The following is a 19,670-nucleotide window of genomic DNA, read 5'->3' as shown; positions in this document are numbered from 1 at the left end:
AACAAAAGATTAATTGTTGTTTACATCAAAGTCGTTCATTAAACTTATGTTATTGTATGTTACAAATAAATTAAAAGGTGACATTTTTTATATTAAACACGATTAATTATTGTGAAAGTGAATATTATTGATCATAAATACTACTACCAATTCCTGTTTTAATGTATACAAATTAATTGGAACGTATTAATATTTAAGAAAGGAGTAAGGACCAGGTCGGGCCAGCTAAAACTCGAGAGCACGTCCTTTTTTTTATAGAATAATTTGTTTCACATATTTAATTTTGTATTTATATATATTTCCAAGAAATCTAGACCTAGTTAATAATGTGTAAGTATTTACGGAAAAAAATGTCATGAATAAAAATCAAGTCTATTGTCATGATTTTTTCCTATAAGTACACACACCCGTTATTGTTATCTTCCTTTATGTGTTTAAGGAGAATAAAAACATGTAAGATCTATATTTAAATAATAGGAGTAGTACATGGAACGTGACATAGCAGAAAAAAATGGCGCAGGAAAAATGAATGTCGGTAAAGAAATCATTGATTGATTTAATACTGTATATTCACTCTGTTTAGATTTTTAATTTCAGATTCATCGATTTAGTAGGCTAAAAACCAATTACTATTAGGACATGAAAAGATTTAAAACGGAAAAAAAATTAATGCATATATTTATGTATTGTGCAGATAAAAAAAGTCCTAAAAGGGGGAAAAGCAAATCGTCAAGATTTATGCAAAAGAACTGATTCTACTGAATCAAGTTATCGTAGCTTTCTCCCTTAGTTAATTAAGAAAGTCGCAGAGTGTTGTTCAAATTAAATTAATTCCCAAATAATGCATGACATTTCAAATATTAATAGTTTTAATATAGACACAAAATTTGAAACGTCAATTCACACTCCACTTTCATTGTGTAGTTAATTCGATATTTAAAACAGATTGATGATTTAAAAAAATAGCATGCCGTAATTCATCGATTTTGGATGAAAATCATATAATTAAGGAAAGGATTTACAACGCAAATCTCCAAACAAAAAAAGGGAATTTGGTGAATATCTTTTTTTGAGAAATGCGTTACAGTTCCACCTTTTTTGTACAATATGTTGCGCAAATAACTCGAGTGTTCAATGAATCACCCCATATTTATCAAAGAAATCCATAATGTTTAATTTTCCATATATTGGGTGCCAGCCCAACAGCTATTTGCATATTTAAAGGTAAGAAAATCAACACAAATATTTCGAAAATATAAAGAAAATATGTACGATTTCATAACATTTATGTCTAGTGTAACTTACATGCATTTTACCCATACATAGCATTGACTTTCAGTCTGCCAATTAGTTTTTGCGTGAAGATTGAAAGTTATGGGGTGTTAAATAAATAGTAGTACTAAACAATATTCGAATTCTTTTGTAAAATTTTTAATAATTTCGAAACGAACCCAAACCTAATAAGGAACTACACAAAGGGACAAACAAGTGTGACAAATGACAATATACACATCATCGATCAACCAAAGTTAGTATTCTCTACAACTAAAACCTAATTAAAAAAAACATTGAGCCGATGTATATCAAAAACCAAGAACTAGTAATTTTTTAAAATTTTAAATTAAATACATAAAAATGTCAAAGCAGAGCTTCCAAACTTGCTTTCTTGGCGACATTGCAAACAGGGCAGGAATCGAGAAACGCATCGCAATCTCTGCATGAGCAGAGATGCCTGCACGGCAGCATTATCACCCACGATTTCCTAGAATTGCAGCATCTGCAAACCATCTTCCTCGATTCTCCCTCCTCCTCTTCTTCTCCTTCTCTCTCTCTCTCCACGCAGCACGACCCCGCGTCCTCCTCCGCCGCCTCCTTCCTCAGCGACGCCGCCATCGCCTCGCTCTCCTGCGCCAATCTCTGCCACGTCGCCTTCTCCATCTCCATCCTCCTCACGCACTCCTCCAGCTCCACATTCCTCCTCCCCGCTCTCGAGATATCGTCGTCTCTCTGCTTCAGCAGAGACTGAATCGTCGATTCGTAGCTCCTCACCAGGAGCGCGGTCTGCCGCCGCCGCTGCTCCTGCAGCGCCATTCTCAAGCTCTCGTTCTGTATCGATTGAAGAAAATTGCAATTTAGTAATTAGTTTTTTCATGAATTGGAAAGAGAAGAATGGTTGATTTACCAGTGAATTGAGGTAGTGATCAATCTCGATTGGTTGATTGTGGAATTGAGCGGAGACGATGTGAGGGATAGAGAGATGATGACGGTTGGAATTAGAATGGTAGCAGCGGAGATTGTTTAATCCGTAGGCTTTCTCGTCGTGGCATCCACCAGAGACGAATATCTGAGCTTGAATCGGCATTGCAGCAGATGAGGAAAATGGGGAGAGAGGTGTATTTATAAAGCTAAGAAAATATATTGAGGAAAATAAAAGGGTCATACGTATTATACAGGTAAAATGGTGAGACAGATATATTTGGATCTTGTGTTTTCAATAAACAAGTTTCGGTGAATACGTTCAAAGTTCAAACCTAACCTTATTTTTTTATATGTTGTAAATTAGCAGCTTTTACTGTCAGCGAGTACTCCACTTTTGACAGCATAAAATTCTCGTTTGGCAATGCACTAGAGAAGACCAACTTTCATTCTATTCTACCCACTCAATTAAATATTCCCCTACCCTTCCCACAAAAATATAATTGATATTTCAATACATAATTGATAAAGTAAGAAAAAAATATAAAGAATAAGTTATTAAAATATTGTTCGTGTGTCCTTATTAGATACTCATAAAAGAGTTTTCAAATTTAGAAAATGTATATATTCTTGTGAGACGAACTAAAAAATAAAGAGTTCATATTTTTATGAAACGAATGGAGTATTATAGAATAAACACAAATTTTAATATATGATAGAAATAGGAAATGAAATGATTGGATTAAGGTTATTGTAGAATGAGTCAAACTCATTAAAGTGAAAAATACTAAATATTAAAACTATATGATATGAATCAAAATGAAAAGAATATACATTTTTATGGGACATGGGTATTATAATTTTTTTATATATAAAAGTTAGTTGGGTTATTTTTATATTGAATCAGTTTATGGTTGCGGTTGCCATATTGTGACTATAGATTTACTTTTACGTATGAGATGATTTTCTGTAAATTGTTAAAATTAGGCATGTAAATGTAAGAGTATTAATGTGATTTTGCGATTAAGGGTTCTCTTTTATGGAGCATGATTTTTGGGTCATGCATGGATTTATTCTTGGTTAGCAAGATAAGGGAATCACGGCATGATTACGTTACGTCAAAATATATATTCAAATATACCACCAATCAATATTTGAAAAATTATTATTTCGCCAGTCGTTGTGATTGATTAGCAAATCTTACCTTATTTGTGGTCAATATGCGAAGATTTAGATAATCGATTTAAAATACTACCATTAATACATTATACACAACACATTAAAATAAAAGTTTAAATTATGAAAACACAGCTTGATTTTGTTATTTTGTGTATATGTGAAGTAAGTTTGTTTATTACTACGTGAAAAGCATCTACGAATAGCAAAGTCGAGAATAGATGCCAAAATTAAAGGCAAAAAATGCAACCCTCTAAATAAGGACCAGGTTGGGAAAAGTGGAAGTATTCAAACGCATTATATCAAAACCAATGCCATGACAAAAGCAAAGATATGACTTTAGTAATTTCAAGATCTTATGCAACCACCGTTTCTATTTGGCTATAAATATTTGTTGAATAATATTTTTCTCATTTTAGTTACACTAAATTCATCATTGGACCGTTGAATATGGCTATATAAGTTTCATTTTTGAAAGTTTAACAATTTGACAGCCAATTCCTCCAACAAACGTATGATCACAAGAGTTTGAAGGCCTTTTTTTGCTCTTCTTTTTCAATGTATCATACTCCCTCTGTCCCCGATTAATTATCACTCTTTGACCGGGTACAGGTTTTAAGAAATGTAAAGAAAAGTTGGTTGGAAATGTAAAGAAAAGTTGGTTGAAAAAGTTAATGGAATGTGGAACCCATTTTTTATATTAGTTTTATAATAAAATGTGAGTGAACTGAATTAGTGGAATATGAAATCTACTTACCATCTATGATAAAAATGAAGTGTGACAATTATTGAGGGACAGACCGAAATGAAAAAGAATGACAATTAATTGGGGACGGAGGGAGTAATATATTGTTTACAAAATAGTATTCAAAATAGATTAATTAGATAGGAGTACCTAGCTAGTAGTAGTTTCAAGAAGATGCCAACTTTCCTAAAGTGCATGAACCGTCACGAGCCTTCTACATCTCATTGTCAATAATATATGCATATTCATGAAAATTATTGTAGTAATTATATATAAAATATATATCTAGTATCTATCAGTATTATCACACGTATTCAATTAAATTAGTGAACACGTAACACGTTGATGCAATGATGCACAAATTGATAAACAATTAAATAGCAATCATCAATTTGTAACTTTCTCCATAAAAGGCGTAAACTCGGCTTCTTTGAAGCCATCATTAGTTTACACTTCAAAGTTCAAATAGATAGACGTAACAACATAATCATTTTTTCTTTAAGTGTTAATCATGAATACGTAAAAACCGTTTTCGTTTTTTGTTATTATATATGTGAAGACGACATTAATTTAATATTATTCGAATTAAGTGGATCGGTGCCTCTTCTCCCCATTTCCTCGCTTTTTCTTAACCTTCACTAAAACGCAATTATTTTAAGCTGATCAAGTAATTCAACAAATATGGATTTTATCTATTCAATGATATGACATGTCAGCGTCGTGATTTGTACTTTAATTCTTAATCTAATCTAATTGCACATTTTTTTCCCGCAAACGTCGTATGCATATTGAAATTATAAATTTAGTTAATAATTGAAATATTTGAAATTTATTGCTCAGAGTGGGTTATTATCTTATATCGATCAGTATTAGTTCCCAATTCAATGGTGTAAACACGATTTAAAGTATCTTTGTATTATAATCTTGGGTAACAACTCTAGCTTCGATCAAAATTTATAAACTATTAAAAGTACTACGCCATGCACAAAATTTATTTTAATTTGCACGTTGTTTTGGTTTTCAATCAGTCAGTCATCGAGTAGAAACCTGAATTATTTTAAATTGACAATATCTGGATTTCAACAATCAACATGATTATTTCATTTAAGCAACTTAAATTTACTTGGTTTGGCTCATATTTTAATCTTACTTTCGATGCCTTATGCATTCGAAACTATAGCCATAGACTCATAATAGTAATGCATTTAAATCACCTGGATTTTCTAAAATATTAGGCCAAATAATAACACTATAAGTTAGGAGTCATTCTTATCAATATTGAAGATCAAGTTTTCCCAGCATTACGGTGCTAATTAATACTAGTAGGGGTACTATTTTCTTCCAATTCCCATAATATACTCACGTAGTAAAATCATTCTATTTACAAGTTTTTTTTAATATATAAAATTATTGATAGTTCAAACTCTTCATATTTAATTCCAGGATCTAACAGCAACATCAATTTCATGGCTCATTGAGTACTAAGTCAAATTTAGGCAAATTACTCTTGAGAATTTAATGTCAATGTACTTGTACAAATTTTAAAATAAAAGTACGTGTACAAATTACAAATATGCAATAATAGTAGTAATAATTTAATAAGGATAATCAGTACGCACGGGCCACGTTTGTTTTATTTGTACATTTGTCTTGTCCATCTATGTAGATAGATGGACCATTCTACCCCTTTCCTATACATTATGATTTGGCAGAAATTTAATTTTTATGTGATCTCTTGTCTCTACCTTGCGTATTTATCATAGACTGCATTTATGTGTGAATTTGACCCTACGCTATGCGATTCAAATCTATCTTCATATATTTTAATTTAAGTTGTAATTAAATAGAGAGAGAGTTGTTACATTAGTGTATATATATTAAGCGAGACAACTCTTGCTTAGATTATGTTTTATGAGAGAGTTGTCATTAATTGTATAAGTTATATAAAAAAAAGAAAGAGTCAAGGCTCGAATTGTTAATTTTAATTTGTACTATAATTTTAAATAGATGAATAAAATAACAAATTAAACTTTAATTTGTTATGTAATATAGTAGAAAATAAATAATCTTAATAATATCAATTTTCACTGTATTAAATTAAACTAAATGTATATAATAAAAAAAATAGCATTAAATAAATTGAACAAGAGTGGTGCTTAGGCATGATGCTTACATATAATATAAAGTAAGTAGCATAATATTTGTCGATATATATTTAGGATATACATGTAATGGTATTTCTTTTGATTAGCACATTAATTTGTCATCCGCATCTCTGTTATCTCGACTGACTATCGTTTAAGATGACAGGCGTGTTGCTTTATGAAGTCCGAGGATATGCTTTTCTTCCTCTAGTTTATTCTTGGATGCTTTCTTGGAGTGTTCTGCTGTTTGGTTGCATTTGGTATTTTTTTGTGGTTCTGTAGGCCTTCCTGTCTCGATAGCTATTTTTATCTCTTTTTGTACGTTGGATGGTTGGACCTATTTTGCGGTTTTGAGTCTTTCTAAATCCGTAAAAAAAATTATAGGCATAGATTTTATAAATATAGTTTAAGCTTATAAAGAATTTTTATCGACAAATCTATGAAATAAATATTATTCCACAATATTATCATAATCAGTTAAAGAGCATTATTTTATATTTTTGGACATAAAGTAGAATGACAAACAAAGGATAAGCAGCAATTATGAATATTGACGCAGAGTGACTGGTTTTATCTACTGCACCAATAACTTTTATTTTCTGTGGTTGAGTATATTAATTCCCTACCAAATAAAATGGCCCCTGATTCTATCTGCAATAAACTTATCTGAATAATAATTACGTGAATTTTATTATATAGTTATTTTTATTTTTTGTCACTTCATTTTTCACATGATCATATAGGTATAAATAATTCCATTTTTTCTACTCCCTCCGTCCCAACTAAGTTGACTCGTTTTCCTTTTTGGGATGTCCCAACTAAATTGAGTCATTTCATTTTTTAACATAAAAAAATATTCAATCACTCTTACTTTATTTCATTATCTATTTTACTCTCTCTTTATCTTTCATACTCTATTCATTTACCTTACTTTTCAACACAATTTTTTAATCTTCGTGCCTCAAAGATTTATCTCAACTTAATTGAGACGGAGGGAGTACTAAATAGGACACATCTTGTGATAAATTGTTAGTAATATAGTAAGAGCACGGTCAAAATTAAATAATACTATGAATTTACTTTGTCACTACATTTTTTATACAGAAAAAATTAAAAGTTAGTTTTGGTTGATTGTAAATAATATGTCCTTGCCAAATTCTAAAATTTCTTTTTTGGGTATTTAAGTCTTACAAAATTTGTTGATTACTTGGTCCCATCGAAATTGCTCTACATACCTAGCATATTTTGCTACACACGAAAATATTAGTGATTATATTATTATCGTGCTGAAAATCAAACTGGACCCAACGAAATTGATTTTAACCGACGATTTTAATCAAATGTGTATTTAGTTTTTCTATTAATACATTGTTATATGTCACAACTTTGATTGGGCGTCGAAGCCATTTGATCATCAATTAAAAAATGATGGTACGTAGATTAATAAAGTGACAAGCCAAATATTGTATTTTACTATTTCGACAATGTAATTGTGGAATTGTTAAATGCTTGGCATCAGTCTATCACCTAAATTGGATCTTGTCTTGAGATTAATTTCTAAGCATAGAAAGATTCAATCATTCATTTAAAAAGTTATAGTGCGTCCAATATGGACACTTTTGATGGCTCAAATTCATTCTAATAATTTTATGTTACATAATATTATCACACACCCAAATGTCGGTTAGTGCTAGCTAATATTTTAATTAATAGTACTAGTACTCCCTCCGTCCCGGACTACTTGCACTTATTTCCTTTCTGGGCGTCCCAAGTTATTTGCACTCTTTCCATTTTTAGTAAAAATTATCACCTACAGCCGCAATTGTTGACTTTGCTATACACTCATTCCTTAATCTCCGTGCCGAAAAAGAAATGTGCGAGTAGTCTGGGATGGGGGGAGTACAATTTTGACAGACATCTTGTGGGATTTTTTTAATTATAAATTTTAATACTATAAATCTGCATTGGACTCTAGGAACGAGATAATAAATGGGAATTTAGGCTCTTGGATATTTTAAATCAACATTTTGAGTGAGAATTCATTTAATTTTTATGATGTTTGGTATTATTATCATAGTTTTTCCGTGAGCTATGTTATGATTAATTTAATACGTGGTATGAAATGGTTAAGCTTTGATTATTCAACTTCGGGACTAAATGAAACGTTTTATATTTCATAAGAAAAACTACAAAATTTATTTATTTATTTATCTATTTCGCAAATAATGATTAAATTACTCCATAATCAGACAGTTACAAATCAAGTGATTGTTTATTTATTTAGTTTTTTAAGGGGAAAAGTTATGGTGCATTCATTCATTGGTGTCTCAAAACGTGACTTTTGAATTGTTTTGATCCTCACAATTTCTATAATTCAAAAGCACTCGTCACATATATAAAGACGACAGAAAACGAAGACTCGATCCTCATTTTATATAAAAATAAATTATCAAAAAATTAAGATTTTCAAAGTACCTTAACATAATAAGACATGGTAAAAACAAAATTTAATTAAGCGTGTGCACTCAAAGCGATATGGTTTTATAACTAGTAGTAGTAATATATTCGATTTTTCTTTCACAATTTGGTTGATGAAAAAGCTAACTGAAAAAGGTAACATTTAATATTTTATTTGTACAAGAAATTATGAAAAATGGTATCCAACTTTGACTACGAATTTATAAGTTGGAGTCGCCCGTGATTCATCCACATCCACAGTCACACTATCATAAATAAACACACCACAATCAAAGCATATACACCTCATTCGCCTTCACATTTGACCATACTACTACTCCTATTAAACATTTTTATTAAATCTTATAACTATGACAATAAAGTCAATACCGATATGGAATTTAAGTACTCCTCGTTAAAAGTTGATTGTATAAATATTTGTATATCACTTTGGATTATCAAGTACTTTGTTTTAAAATAAAGAAAGATTTGCATACAAAGTTAGTTACTCAACTTTTACAAATCCTGCTCTTATAAGTGGTTTAATTCAGATAATAAAGCTTTAACATTAAAAAATTACTCAAATTTAATATATCCTACAATTTTACGTACACAATGGAGTATAACTTTCATAGTTTGCGTGCCAATAAAAACATGTCTCAGTCAATAGGATGAGATTTTTTACATATAGGGCCAGTTCAGTTGGCTATATTCAATTCAAGATTAGTTTCGGCCCATGTTTGGTTGGCAATATTATATCCATGACTCGATATAAGATTGAATCAATGATGCATAGTCACGGAATATTCCATTAGAGAGAGCCTAACCCCTGCGACGTGGTTCCAAGATACAGAATCGCTTCTTATTTGAGAAAGTCTAATTGAATATTCACAAAAGTTAGAACAAAATTCAGATCCAAACTTATGTTATAGTAATATATTATGTTCATATTTTATTCTATTCGAGTCTTGGCATGTCTTAAGTTGGTATGCCCTTAATTTCCAAACAATTTATGGGTTAGTCCATAACTTAATATGATTGCTATAGCTTTTCCAGCTGATGGGCTGTAATAATGACATGTTGTGGGCTATATCTATTTATCTATATAGTTGGGCCCATTTCGGATGAGATAAGGTCGATGGATTCACATATATGTATTATTTTATTTATAAAATTCCAGTTGCAAAAATTAACTACTAAGTATAAACAATAAATAGGGTAATAATCATAGTAGAAACTAAAACATAAATTAATTAAAATCTGAAAACGTTTATTCAAGTGACATGATAAATTGATACTATAAAATAATTCGCTGTTTATTTGTTTAGAAGGATTGATTAACTGAACTTGCTTTATCCTCAAAATATAAAATTTATTTAACTTTTACTTAAAAAAAAATCAATGTATCATGTCAGTTAGGTCAAATGAAACGCCAATAATATTGTTAATTTCATCAGGTGTATCTACTTCGTTATATTTATGGATAATTAAATCTAATGAGATTAATATAATATTGACTGCATCATCCTATAATATAATATACTAGTATATATGTATGTATAGGTGGAGTGCGTTGAATATAAGTATATTGTTTTATTTGGAGTACGTTGTAAAGCTACGTAATTGCATGTTGACGGTTGTTAAAACGAGTCATGGACTCATGCCGGACGAACTAGGATTTTAGAGCATCTACATCGGCGAGCTATAGCTCGTTCGTCCGTCCGTCCGTGCCAGCGGCGCGGCAGCGCTGTCTGCCGCTGCGCTCTTGCCTCTGGCACGGCGCTGCTCGATGCATCGACACGTCCGTGCCAACGAACAACATACGTGGCAGGCGATGATTGGCCAACGGCCAATTATATTTTTTTTAAATCGGATTTTAATTAAAAAAATCGATTAAAAATAAAAAAAATATTTCCCCACTTCCCAAAAAATTATATCCGTTTTCTACAAACTTTTAATTTATTTTTCAATTTTTTCCCCAAAAATACACATTTTCATCTATAAATATCCCCACTTTCACACTAAAAAATTCACACCACACTACACAATTCTCATCTACATTCTCTCATTTCCATTCTCAATTCTCAATCTTTCTTCCACTCCTACAACATCACAATGTCTGGCCACGGCGATCACCCCCGTCTCCCACGGTTGGAACCCCGAGTGGTTCGGTTCACAACCGTTTCCTAGTCCGGAAACGGAATATTCAGCCACTCCTCAAACCTAAGGTTCGAAAGTTCCGGGTAGCTACCGGCCTTACCCGATCGGCCACCAAGATGCCCCTGAAGGGCAATACGGGTGGACACCCTAGCCTAGAGCAATTGTTCAAAGCGTTCTTGTCAATCTCCAAAGATCCGGAGGTTGGCACGAACCAATCCGGCGATCATTATTTGTTGCGCATCTGTCGCCGGTACAATGAAAACCGACCGGCTGGAACAATCGAGCGCAGCGAGAGTATGGTGCGCAATGCCATATACAGAGCCAACGAAGAAATCCAAAAGTTTCAGGGGTATTACCTCCAGGAAGAGCGGTCGGCGGGGAGCGGCCGGAGCGAGGTCGACATCATCAGTTCCGCCTTGTCGACCTACCAATCCATGAAATACAAGCCATTCAAGTACCTCAACATTTGGCAGGAGACGCGGTCGCATCCGAAGTATAGGGGAGGCGTAACATCCTCCTTTAGCGGCTCCTCCAAACGGTCAAGGTCGGTATCCCTATCCGACGCAGGCTCCGAAGACGTGGCTAGCCAACTTGCCGGAGCTAACTTGAGTAGCCCCGACGCCGGCCCGAGCGGTTCCCAACGCTGACCGCAAGGAAGGAAGAAGGCAGCGGCCAACCGTCGTCGCGCCGCGACTCCATCCGCCCCCGATCCCGAACCCGCTCCCAATCCCGCTCCCTATGTGCCACCTCAACCCCCACCAACTCGTTGTGGGGGGTTTTAGCCCAACTCAATTTGGCTGATAGGTCAAATATGACCCCCGAGCAACTTCGGTCGCATGTGGCGATGATACGGGGTCTCCAAAGAACGTTGGGGGTATTTCCGGATGATGACTAGTCTTCCCCGGATGTAATTTTTACGCTTAAATTGTGTAATTTTTATTTTTTAGTAGTTTAATTATGTAATTTTCATTTTTAGGATTTTAATTATGTAATTTTTATTTTTTAGGAATTTAATTATGTAATTTTTAGTTTTATTTTAATTTGTAATATTATTCCGAGTATTTTTAATGAATTTTAATTTTGTGGAAATGTTTTTATTTAAATTGAATAATAGAATGGTGGGACCATTGTGCACGTCCTTGCGGAAGAGCACAGATGTGGGTGTTGTGCTCTTGCCTAAGAGCAGGCAGAAAAAGTGGGACCAGGCTCACATCCGTGCTCGCTGGCAAGAGCACGGATGTGGATGCTCTTAAGGAATCAGGTGCTGAATTTAAAAATAATATTAACATATTTAATTTTATTTTTATTTATAATATTTTATAGTTTTTAGGAGACACTAAATTATACTCCCTCCGTCCCCAATTAGGAGTCACTCTTTGACCGAGCACGGGTTTTAAGGAAGTGTTTGAATGTGTGGTGTAATAAATGGAGTTAGGTAGTAGAATGTGAGACCTCTTTGACTTTTAGGGTATTTTTGTTGTCCAATATAGTAAGTAAGAAGAGTGCCTCTTAATTGGAGACATACCGAAATGGAAAAGAGTGACTCTTAATTGGGGACGGAGGGAGTAGTAATTGTATTAGACGGATCAGCATGACTTTAAACTATAAATATCAACTTTTTTCGAAAAAATATTTCACTAATATTTGGATCACTTGAATACTCTATATGCTCTTCTACTATAGTATATAGGAGAGAGAGGCCTTTAACTTTACCATTAATATTTTTATAGTAAAAAGGAAGTGATTGTCTCAAAACTTACACTTACATATAATAATATGTATAAAAAGTAGTAGTATACAAATATTCATAATATTGAAAAATAGATGAATATAAAAAAGAGACTATAGAAATATCCCAAATAAAGTATACACTATAATATTAAGAAGAAGATGACAAAAATATTAAACTAAAAATTGTGCGTGGAAACTTGGAATGTGATAGAATATTTATTATTGCATCTTCTTAATAATGTGAAGCTGTATAAATAAGATTTAATATACTAATTAATTAGATACTTAGAAAATTGGGCTTCGATTCCAATCACTAATCCATAATGACCTAAGCCCAACATAAAATATAACTAATAGCCGAGTAAAACTATCTTCTTCCCTAAATCAAATTTCTCACACGCACAGTTGCAGAACGACGATGGCGGCCAGGGCGGGGATACTGGGTCCGGCACCAGCCAAGCCCCCGCTGGAGCGATGGCTTGGCCAGTGCTATCTCCGTCCCTGGACTCATGTGTGTGTTCCTTCACATACATCATCATTCACATTAATAGTCCCAATAAGACATTTTAAATTAGTATTATGATAATGACATTTATATATCCATTTTATTTTAAATTATATTAATATTTGAGAATGTTACTAACATGCGGATTACACGACAAATTCGGTGACTTGCAAAGCAAATTCCTAGTACTTTAATAAGACGAGTCTTGAATTTTCTAACAAACTCGAATTAAGACTGGCAACGACTTAACAACCACATTATGCATTGCTTTGAAATAATAGAACAATAATAATTAATTTTGGATATTTTGTTTTTTTCTTTAGAGAAAATATAAATATACATAAGTTGTACAAGTACATAATATCCTTAAATTTTTAAATTTAATTGAATTTAATTAAAAAGTAATTTTGTTATTTATTATATTATATATAGCAATAAGAAAGAAGTCATAAATAAATTTTATGTCAAATTATAACATAATTTCTAGCTTAATTCGAATTAATAATATAATATTATTAAAATAATTTTTTTTGAATATACAAATATTTTAGTTTAAATTTTAATTTTTTTCAAAGTGTTGAATTTATTAAAATTAATTAATGTTTATAAATCAATTTTTAATATAAAATGTTAAAAAAATGTTAAATCACGTACATACAATTATTATATTTATCACTACCCCTTTCTTTATTACGTACACATATACTACTCCATAATATTATAAGGTGCAATACTGAGTGGCGTCGGTACAATGCATATGGCCTTTATAATTACATTTATATGCACATGGTATGTACGTGCGTGAGATATGATTAAATTATCTATCCCTTAATTGATGTAAATAAACAAACTAGTACTATCATAGTATTATTATAAATAATTGAGTACCATTTATGCCTTGTGGTTTTTTTGGCTTATGAATTGTAGTGCAAAAATGCATGTTAGTGAATTTTCACCAGTGACAAATTCGCATGTATAATTGAAACATGAATCCAAATTTTTTAATATATATGTGTGACAAAACATACAATTATATATGAATTTTTATAGTGTTATTATCATACTACATCTTATCAATATGATTTTGAATATCCCAAATACATGTTTAAACAATCATGATCCAAAATTTTAAACTCAATAAAATTCTACATATAAAAATAATCAATAAAGTAGTCAATCTTATGCTACTAATTAAGACAATAAACACAAGGAAGCATAGGAGTGTCCACTATAACATGGACACGCCCAATAGTCCCGCCCCAGTTTTTATCCATAGCCCCAATTTTATTATCCATAGCACCAAAATTCTATTTCCGCCACTATAGTGGACACCTCCAATAGCCCCCAAATTTTATAATCAATTTTCATTTTTAAATATTTTTAGTTTCAATCAAGTGTAATTTAAATAATCGCAGTGTAAATAACTAGAATACGGGGTAATTAGGGCTGAATATTCGTTGTATTGCAAATCGGTAAAATTATACAACGAATAATTAAAATAAAATACAACTACAAAACTCCGCCACCGTCTACTCGGTGTCGGAGTCGGCTTCCTCGTCTTCCTCGTCTTCCGATGTAAAGGTGGCGGAGTTGGAGAAGACCTCCACGACTGAGATGGAGGAAGGGGTGGACTCGATGCGCACAGTGGGGGAGATTGATTCCAACTCCAAGGCTGGGACGGAGGCGCATATCCGCCAAAGCCCGACGGCTGAGAAGCATATCCGCCAAAACCCGATGGCTGCGAAAGATAGCCCGAGGGGTTTGATGGATTGCTGCCATATCCCGATTCCTGAGAGTCGGGTGATTCGTCGTCTCCTCGGTGCATTTTTTAAAGAGTGGTTGTGTAGATAGTGAGTGGAGGGATTTTGTGAAAATGGTGAAAAATATGTGGTGGGGAGTGGTATTTATAAAGGAAATTTTTTTTTTTGACATTGGCGCCGCATGCGCCGCGGCGGATGTCGCCACTATGGTCGCCGCGCCTATAGGCGCGGCTATGCCCCCCCCCCCGCGTCCTCGCCACGCACCCGGCGACCGCCCGTCCGCCCCCCATCGCCACGCCCGCCGCATCCACCCCGGGGCGGACAACCTTGCCACTATAGCCCGCCTGCCGCCCGCCCGTGGACGCGGCTATAGTATAGCCGCGTCCACTGCATAGCGGATACCCTAAAGGTGGTTTCGCCGACCAAGCTTTAACATTAAAAGGTGATGGGCAACTCTAAAATCATAACTTCTGCATCATGGGCTTTAATCATTTTCCTATTCGGAAAGTAAATGCATAAAATAAAAACCCATATCAACACGGCTAAGAAACGAACTTTGAATTTAATATTGAAACTAGTCATGTATATTTTGCTATTTAATTTTTAAATATTAGTGTCTCAATACATACAATATCATAAAATAACGTGGACCATGTCGCGCAAAAGCCTGACCATATCTTTTTCGATTGTGATATAACTTTCATTTCGTTTTCATTCACAAATTCATATTGAGATGAACTGAACTACACAAATCTTGAAGGCAAATCTCGACAATGTTATCCAATTTGCCTATGATTTCAATAAAATGACTAATAAGTGGAGTAATAAAATCGTAAAAAGATTCAAATAGCTCAAACTATCTTACACAAAAATAAACATTAGTTACTAGGCTACATGCAAAAAATGGAGACATAGTAGTCATAGGCTCGTAGCCATAAACCATGAAAGATCATGTGATGAATTAAATTTTGGCGATAAGTAATAAGGAGTATTTTGTATCCCCAATTTTATTATATTTCACAAAATGTTAAAAATAGTACTCCATCCATTCCAAATTAGTGAAGTCATTTTTTTAGATCATTCCAAAATAGTTGCATCATATATTTTTTTAGTAAATAATTTAATTTTTTCTCCACTTTATTTATTTTGTCTTTCATACGTTATTCTTTATTTGATTTTATTGCCTACCCACTTCAACCTCTAAACATTAAATTATTAAATTTCATATAAAAAAATATCTTATATCTTGGAATGGAAGAAGGGAGTACTATATCAACCCATTAAAAATTATGGACATTTTTTTATAAACAAAAATATGCTGAAAGTTTGGATACGAACAAAAAATTATTATCCATTTCTTAAAAATAAAAAAGGAAATAATATTCTGGATCCAAATCCAAAGTCGCTTGCTAGCTCGGGTCTGGTACAATTGCGCTTTCCCATGATTCCGAATTTTGAAGAACGGCAAGATCCGGGTCGGTGCGGTGCGCGGGCAACAGCCACCCAATGCCAAACCAACACGTGGCGCCCATCCGCAGAACCAACATCCAACGGCCGAAATTTGACCAAAATCGCTGAGCTGTATATATTTCTCTATAAAAAAGCCATGTTCTACCAAACAAGCTAAATAACAACACAGCAGTCCACTTCCCCCCCTGTCAAAGCTTTCACACTAAGCAAAAGGAAATCACTCCAATTCTTCACTATCCACACTTTCTCACACACACACGCACTTTGTGTGCAGGTTGCTGTAAAGTGAAATAGCGCGAGGCAGAGAGAATTTTTTGAGATCTTAATTTGCACGAAGAGAATGGGGGCTTTGGATCATCTCTCCAACATGTTCGATTGCTCCAGCGGCCACTCCAAGCATAAGAAACGCAAGCAGCTTCAGGTCTCTCTCTCTCTCTCTCTCTCTTCTTTTTATTTTATTTTAAATTTAAATAATTAAATATATAAAATTCATGAAACTGCCTTAGTTTATGCACAATGTTACTTGAATTAGTTTTTTATTTCGTTGAAGTATTTCCTGTTTGTTAGCTAGCTGAGTGATTATGATTTAGTGAGATGTTGTTAAGTAAAAATAAATAAATAAATAAATAAATAAATAGAAATTCATGAATTTCGTGCATTTGTAAATTGAATTAGTTTTTTATTTATTTATTTTCTGTTTGTTACGTGATTGTCGCGTGAGATATTACTTTATAATTATGGATTTATAGTATTTAATTAGTTGTTTGTGAAGGAGATATAGGATGGATTTTGGGTGGAATGAAGAAGATGCAGGCTTTTTTCGAATTTAGTTGCTATGTTTAATTTATTGATGGAATGCATTTCTCGAGATTAGATTTTCCTTGAAATAATTGAGACGACCGACTTTACATTAAAAAAATTGACTTCATCATTTACAATGACCGGTACTAGCTCAACAGTTGCTTTTATGAGATTCAATCGGCTATCATAGATTAAACAAGTATATTTCGGTATTTCCTTCATCTAAATTCTAAACTAGTAGTAGTACTACTTAATTTTGTGGAGTTTTATATTATTTCACACTTAAGTCAATTTACCTTAAATAATGCATAAAAATAATCGAATCTGATGCATTTCACTTGATGTTGGTTACTGGTTTGACAGAAAATGTTGTCTCAGTAAGAATTCTTGACATTTCTTTGACAACTCACCGCAAAATTTGGGATTACTTCTCAGTAAGAATTCTTAATCATTTAGATATTTTTATTTTGGTAATTTGTGTTATATTTTCACCATATGTAAAATTATTTTATTCGTTAAGTTGGATGTTTAATTTAGGATGGAGAATGTCCACTATTTGCAGCCCTGTTTCAAGCACATTATTGGTGTAGGCACATTTAGGAATTTTTTTCCTCATGAAAGTGAACCTTAGTGGAAAATTATTTATTTTTTCTAAATTATTGACGATTTGTTAATGTGGACGTACGTTAGAATGAAAAATAATGGTCGCAATTATTTAGTCCGCATATTATAGTTGTGTCTAATTTACAAATCTTGTGGCAGTTATAGAAATTTTGATAGTGTTGGCTGATTTTATTGGGATTTTGTTGGGTGTGTAGACAGTCGAGATCAAGATCAAAATAGACTGCGAAGGGTGTGAGAGGAAGGTACGAAGATCGGTCGAAGGAATGAAAGGGGTGAGCTCTATTGAAGTAAACCCCAAGCAACACAAGCTGACTGTAGTCGGGTACGTGGACCCCGAGAAGGTTGTGGCCCGTGTGGCCCATCGCACAGGCAAGAAGGCTGAGTTATGGCCTTACGTCCCGTATGATGTGGTTGAGCATCCTTATGCGGCCGGTGTGTATGACAAGAAGGCTCCAGCTGGCTATGTTAGGAATGCGATGGACCCTCATGTCTCGCAGCTTGCACGTGCAAGCTCGACCGAGGTTCGCTACACAACTGCTTTCAGTGATGAAAATCCTTCGGCATGTGTGGTCATGTGAGCTTGTAGGATTACAATAAGAAGTAGAGAGAGCTATGTTTGGCTCCGCTAATGACTTTTTTTTGGGTTACATGTGCTTTGTGTAATCTTTTATGCAAATTGAAGTAATGTTTTAGGTGTGTTGGTTGTGTAATGAAATATTGTGTGATGTTGGGTTTGTAGACTTTTTCTTGTTTATATGATGTTGGAGTAGTTGGTGGAGCAAGCGAATATGGGATATGGTTTTAGTTTTTACACAGCACTTGGAGTTTGCCATGTACAGTGGTAATACTTTCATGAACATGAGTTTTAATGAATAATTGATAAAGTAAGAAAGAGGTAGAGATAAAAAGTACTATTAAACTATTATTAGTGAAAAATAAATCTTACTTCGTTACATAGAAGAGAATTTATAAAATTAGAAAGTGTATGCATATTCTTATGGGACGGGAGAGTATTAAATTTTTGATATTCTATATTTATGATTGTAAAAAATTCATATATCAAAATACCAAAATTAGAAAGTGTATGCATATTCTTATAGGATGGAGGAGTATTAAATTTTCGATATTCTATATTTATGATTGTAAAAAATTCATATATCAAAATATATTTATGCGTTTGCAACTTGCGGCGGATCCAAGAGTTATTATTTGTTTTTGCTTATTTAATTTTTTGAAATTGTACAGATATTCTATATTTATGATTGTAAAAAATTCATATATCAAAATATATTTATGCGTTTGCAACTTGCGGCGGATCCAAGAGTTATTATTTGTTTTTGCTTATTTAATTTTTTGAAATTGTTATACTGTACGATCAATTTTACAATTTTAAAATCTCGAATTTAGAATTTAAATTGTGTAAGATCCTTATCAAGGTTATTTTTCTGCATCGATCTGCCCTTGAATAAATTGATCATAACTCTTTTTTGTAGCGTAGTTAATGACATTTGAACAAATGGGTGTGATGGGTAAAGATAGATATCATTTAATTTGAGACTATTATAGATAAAGCTGGATTTAGTGGAAATATTGGTAGGAAGCACGAGTTTCGTGATTGATTGATAATTGTTTTGTTGCGTTGGATTTTTCTGGAATAATTAGTTAGGTTTTGTTTAACCTTATGATTATTAAACAAAAATGAGGATTCTTAAACAATAAATTAGTGATGGTTTTCAAGTAAAGATAAATTATTGTGGAATGGTCTTCAAGCACATGCTACAAAGATACTACTAGTACTAATCCATGCACTATTAGGAGTGGGGTGTTTCGGAGCAATTATTGTTTTTTTACTGTAGATGCTTGAAGGAAAAAGAAACTTTTATAAAAGCAATTCTTCAATT

General features: G+C 33.0%; 2 protein-coding genes across 2 annotated transcripts; one reads left to right on the top strand and one right to left on the bottom strand.

Annotated features, from left to right (window-relative positions):
* Positions 1 to 1,415: 1,415 nt before the first annotated feature.
* Positions 1,416 to 2,475, bottom strand: LOC121751051 (probable BOI-related E3 ubiquitin-protein ligase 3). Its single transcript, XM_042145762.1, has 2 exons — positions 2,183 to 2,475; positions 1,416 to 2,106 (listed from the first exon to the last, which is right to left on the bottom strand). Exons 1-2 carry the CDS (start codon positions 2,438 to 2,440, stop codon positions 1,639 to 1,641), a joined length of 726 nt encoding a protein of 241 aa, XP_042001696.1. The 5' UTR covers positions 2,441 to 2,475; the 3' UTR covers positions 1,416 to 1,638.
* Positions 2,476 to 16,505: 14,030 nt separating this feature from the next.
* On the top strand, positions 16,506 to 18,507 carry LOC121750677 (heavy metal-associated isoprenylated plant protein 26-like). The gene is made up of 2 exons (XM_042145257.1): positions 16,506 to 16,765; positions 17,964 to 18,507. The coding sequence occupies exons 1-2, from the start codon at positions 16,685 to 16,687 to the stop codon at positions 18,345 to 18,347; spliced, it is 465 nt and encodes a 154-aa protein (XP_042001191.1). The 5' UTR covers positions 16,506 to 16,684; the 3' UTR covers positions 18,348 to 18,507.
* The last annotated feature ends 1,163 nt before the right edge of the window (positions 18,508 to 19,670 follow it).

The sequence above is a fragment of the Salvia splendens genome, chromosome 10 (genome assembly GCF_004379255.2).
Source record: "Salvia splendens isolate huo1 chromosome 10, SspV2, whole genome shotgun sequence".
Taxonomy (NCBI): Eukaryota; Viridiplantae; Streptophyta; class Magnoliopsida; order Lamiales; family Lamiaceae; genus Salvia; species Salvia splendens.
This window is presented reverse-complemented; position numbering and strand designations above follow the sequence as displayed.

Excerpts from the sequence above, each read along its gene's own strand:
- LOC121751051 (XM_042145762.1), bottom strand. The coding sequence starts at position 2,440 with ATGACCCTTTTATTTTCCTCAATATATTTTCTTAGCTTTATAAATACA. Across the intron at positions 2,107-2,182 it reads ATCACTACCTCAATTCACTG|AACGAGAGCTTGAGAATGGC; the intron begins GTAAATCAACCA and ends CAATCGATACAG.
- LOC121750677 (XM_042145257.1), top strand. The coding sequence starts at position 16,685 with ATGGGGGCTTTGGATCATCTCTCCAACATGTTCGATTGCTCCAGCGGC. Across the intron at positions 16,766-17,963 it reads AGAAACGCAAGCAGCTTCAG|ACAGTCGAGATCAAGATCAA; the intron begins GTCTCTCTCTCT and ends TTGGGTGTGTAG.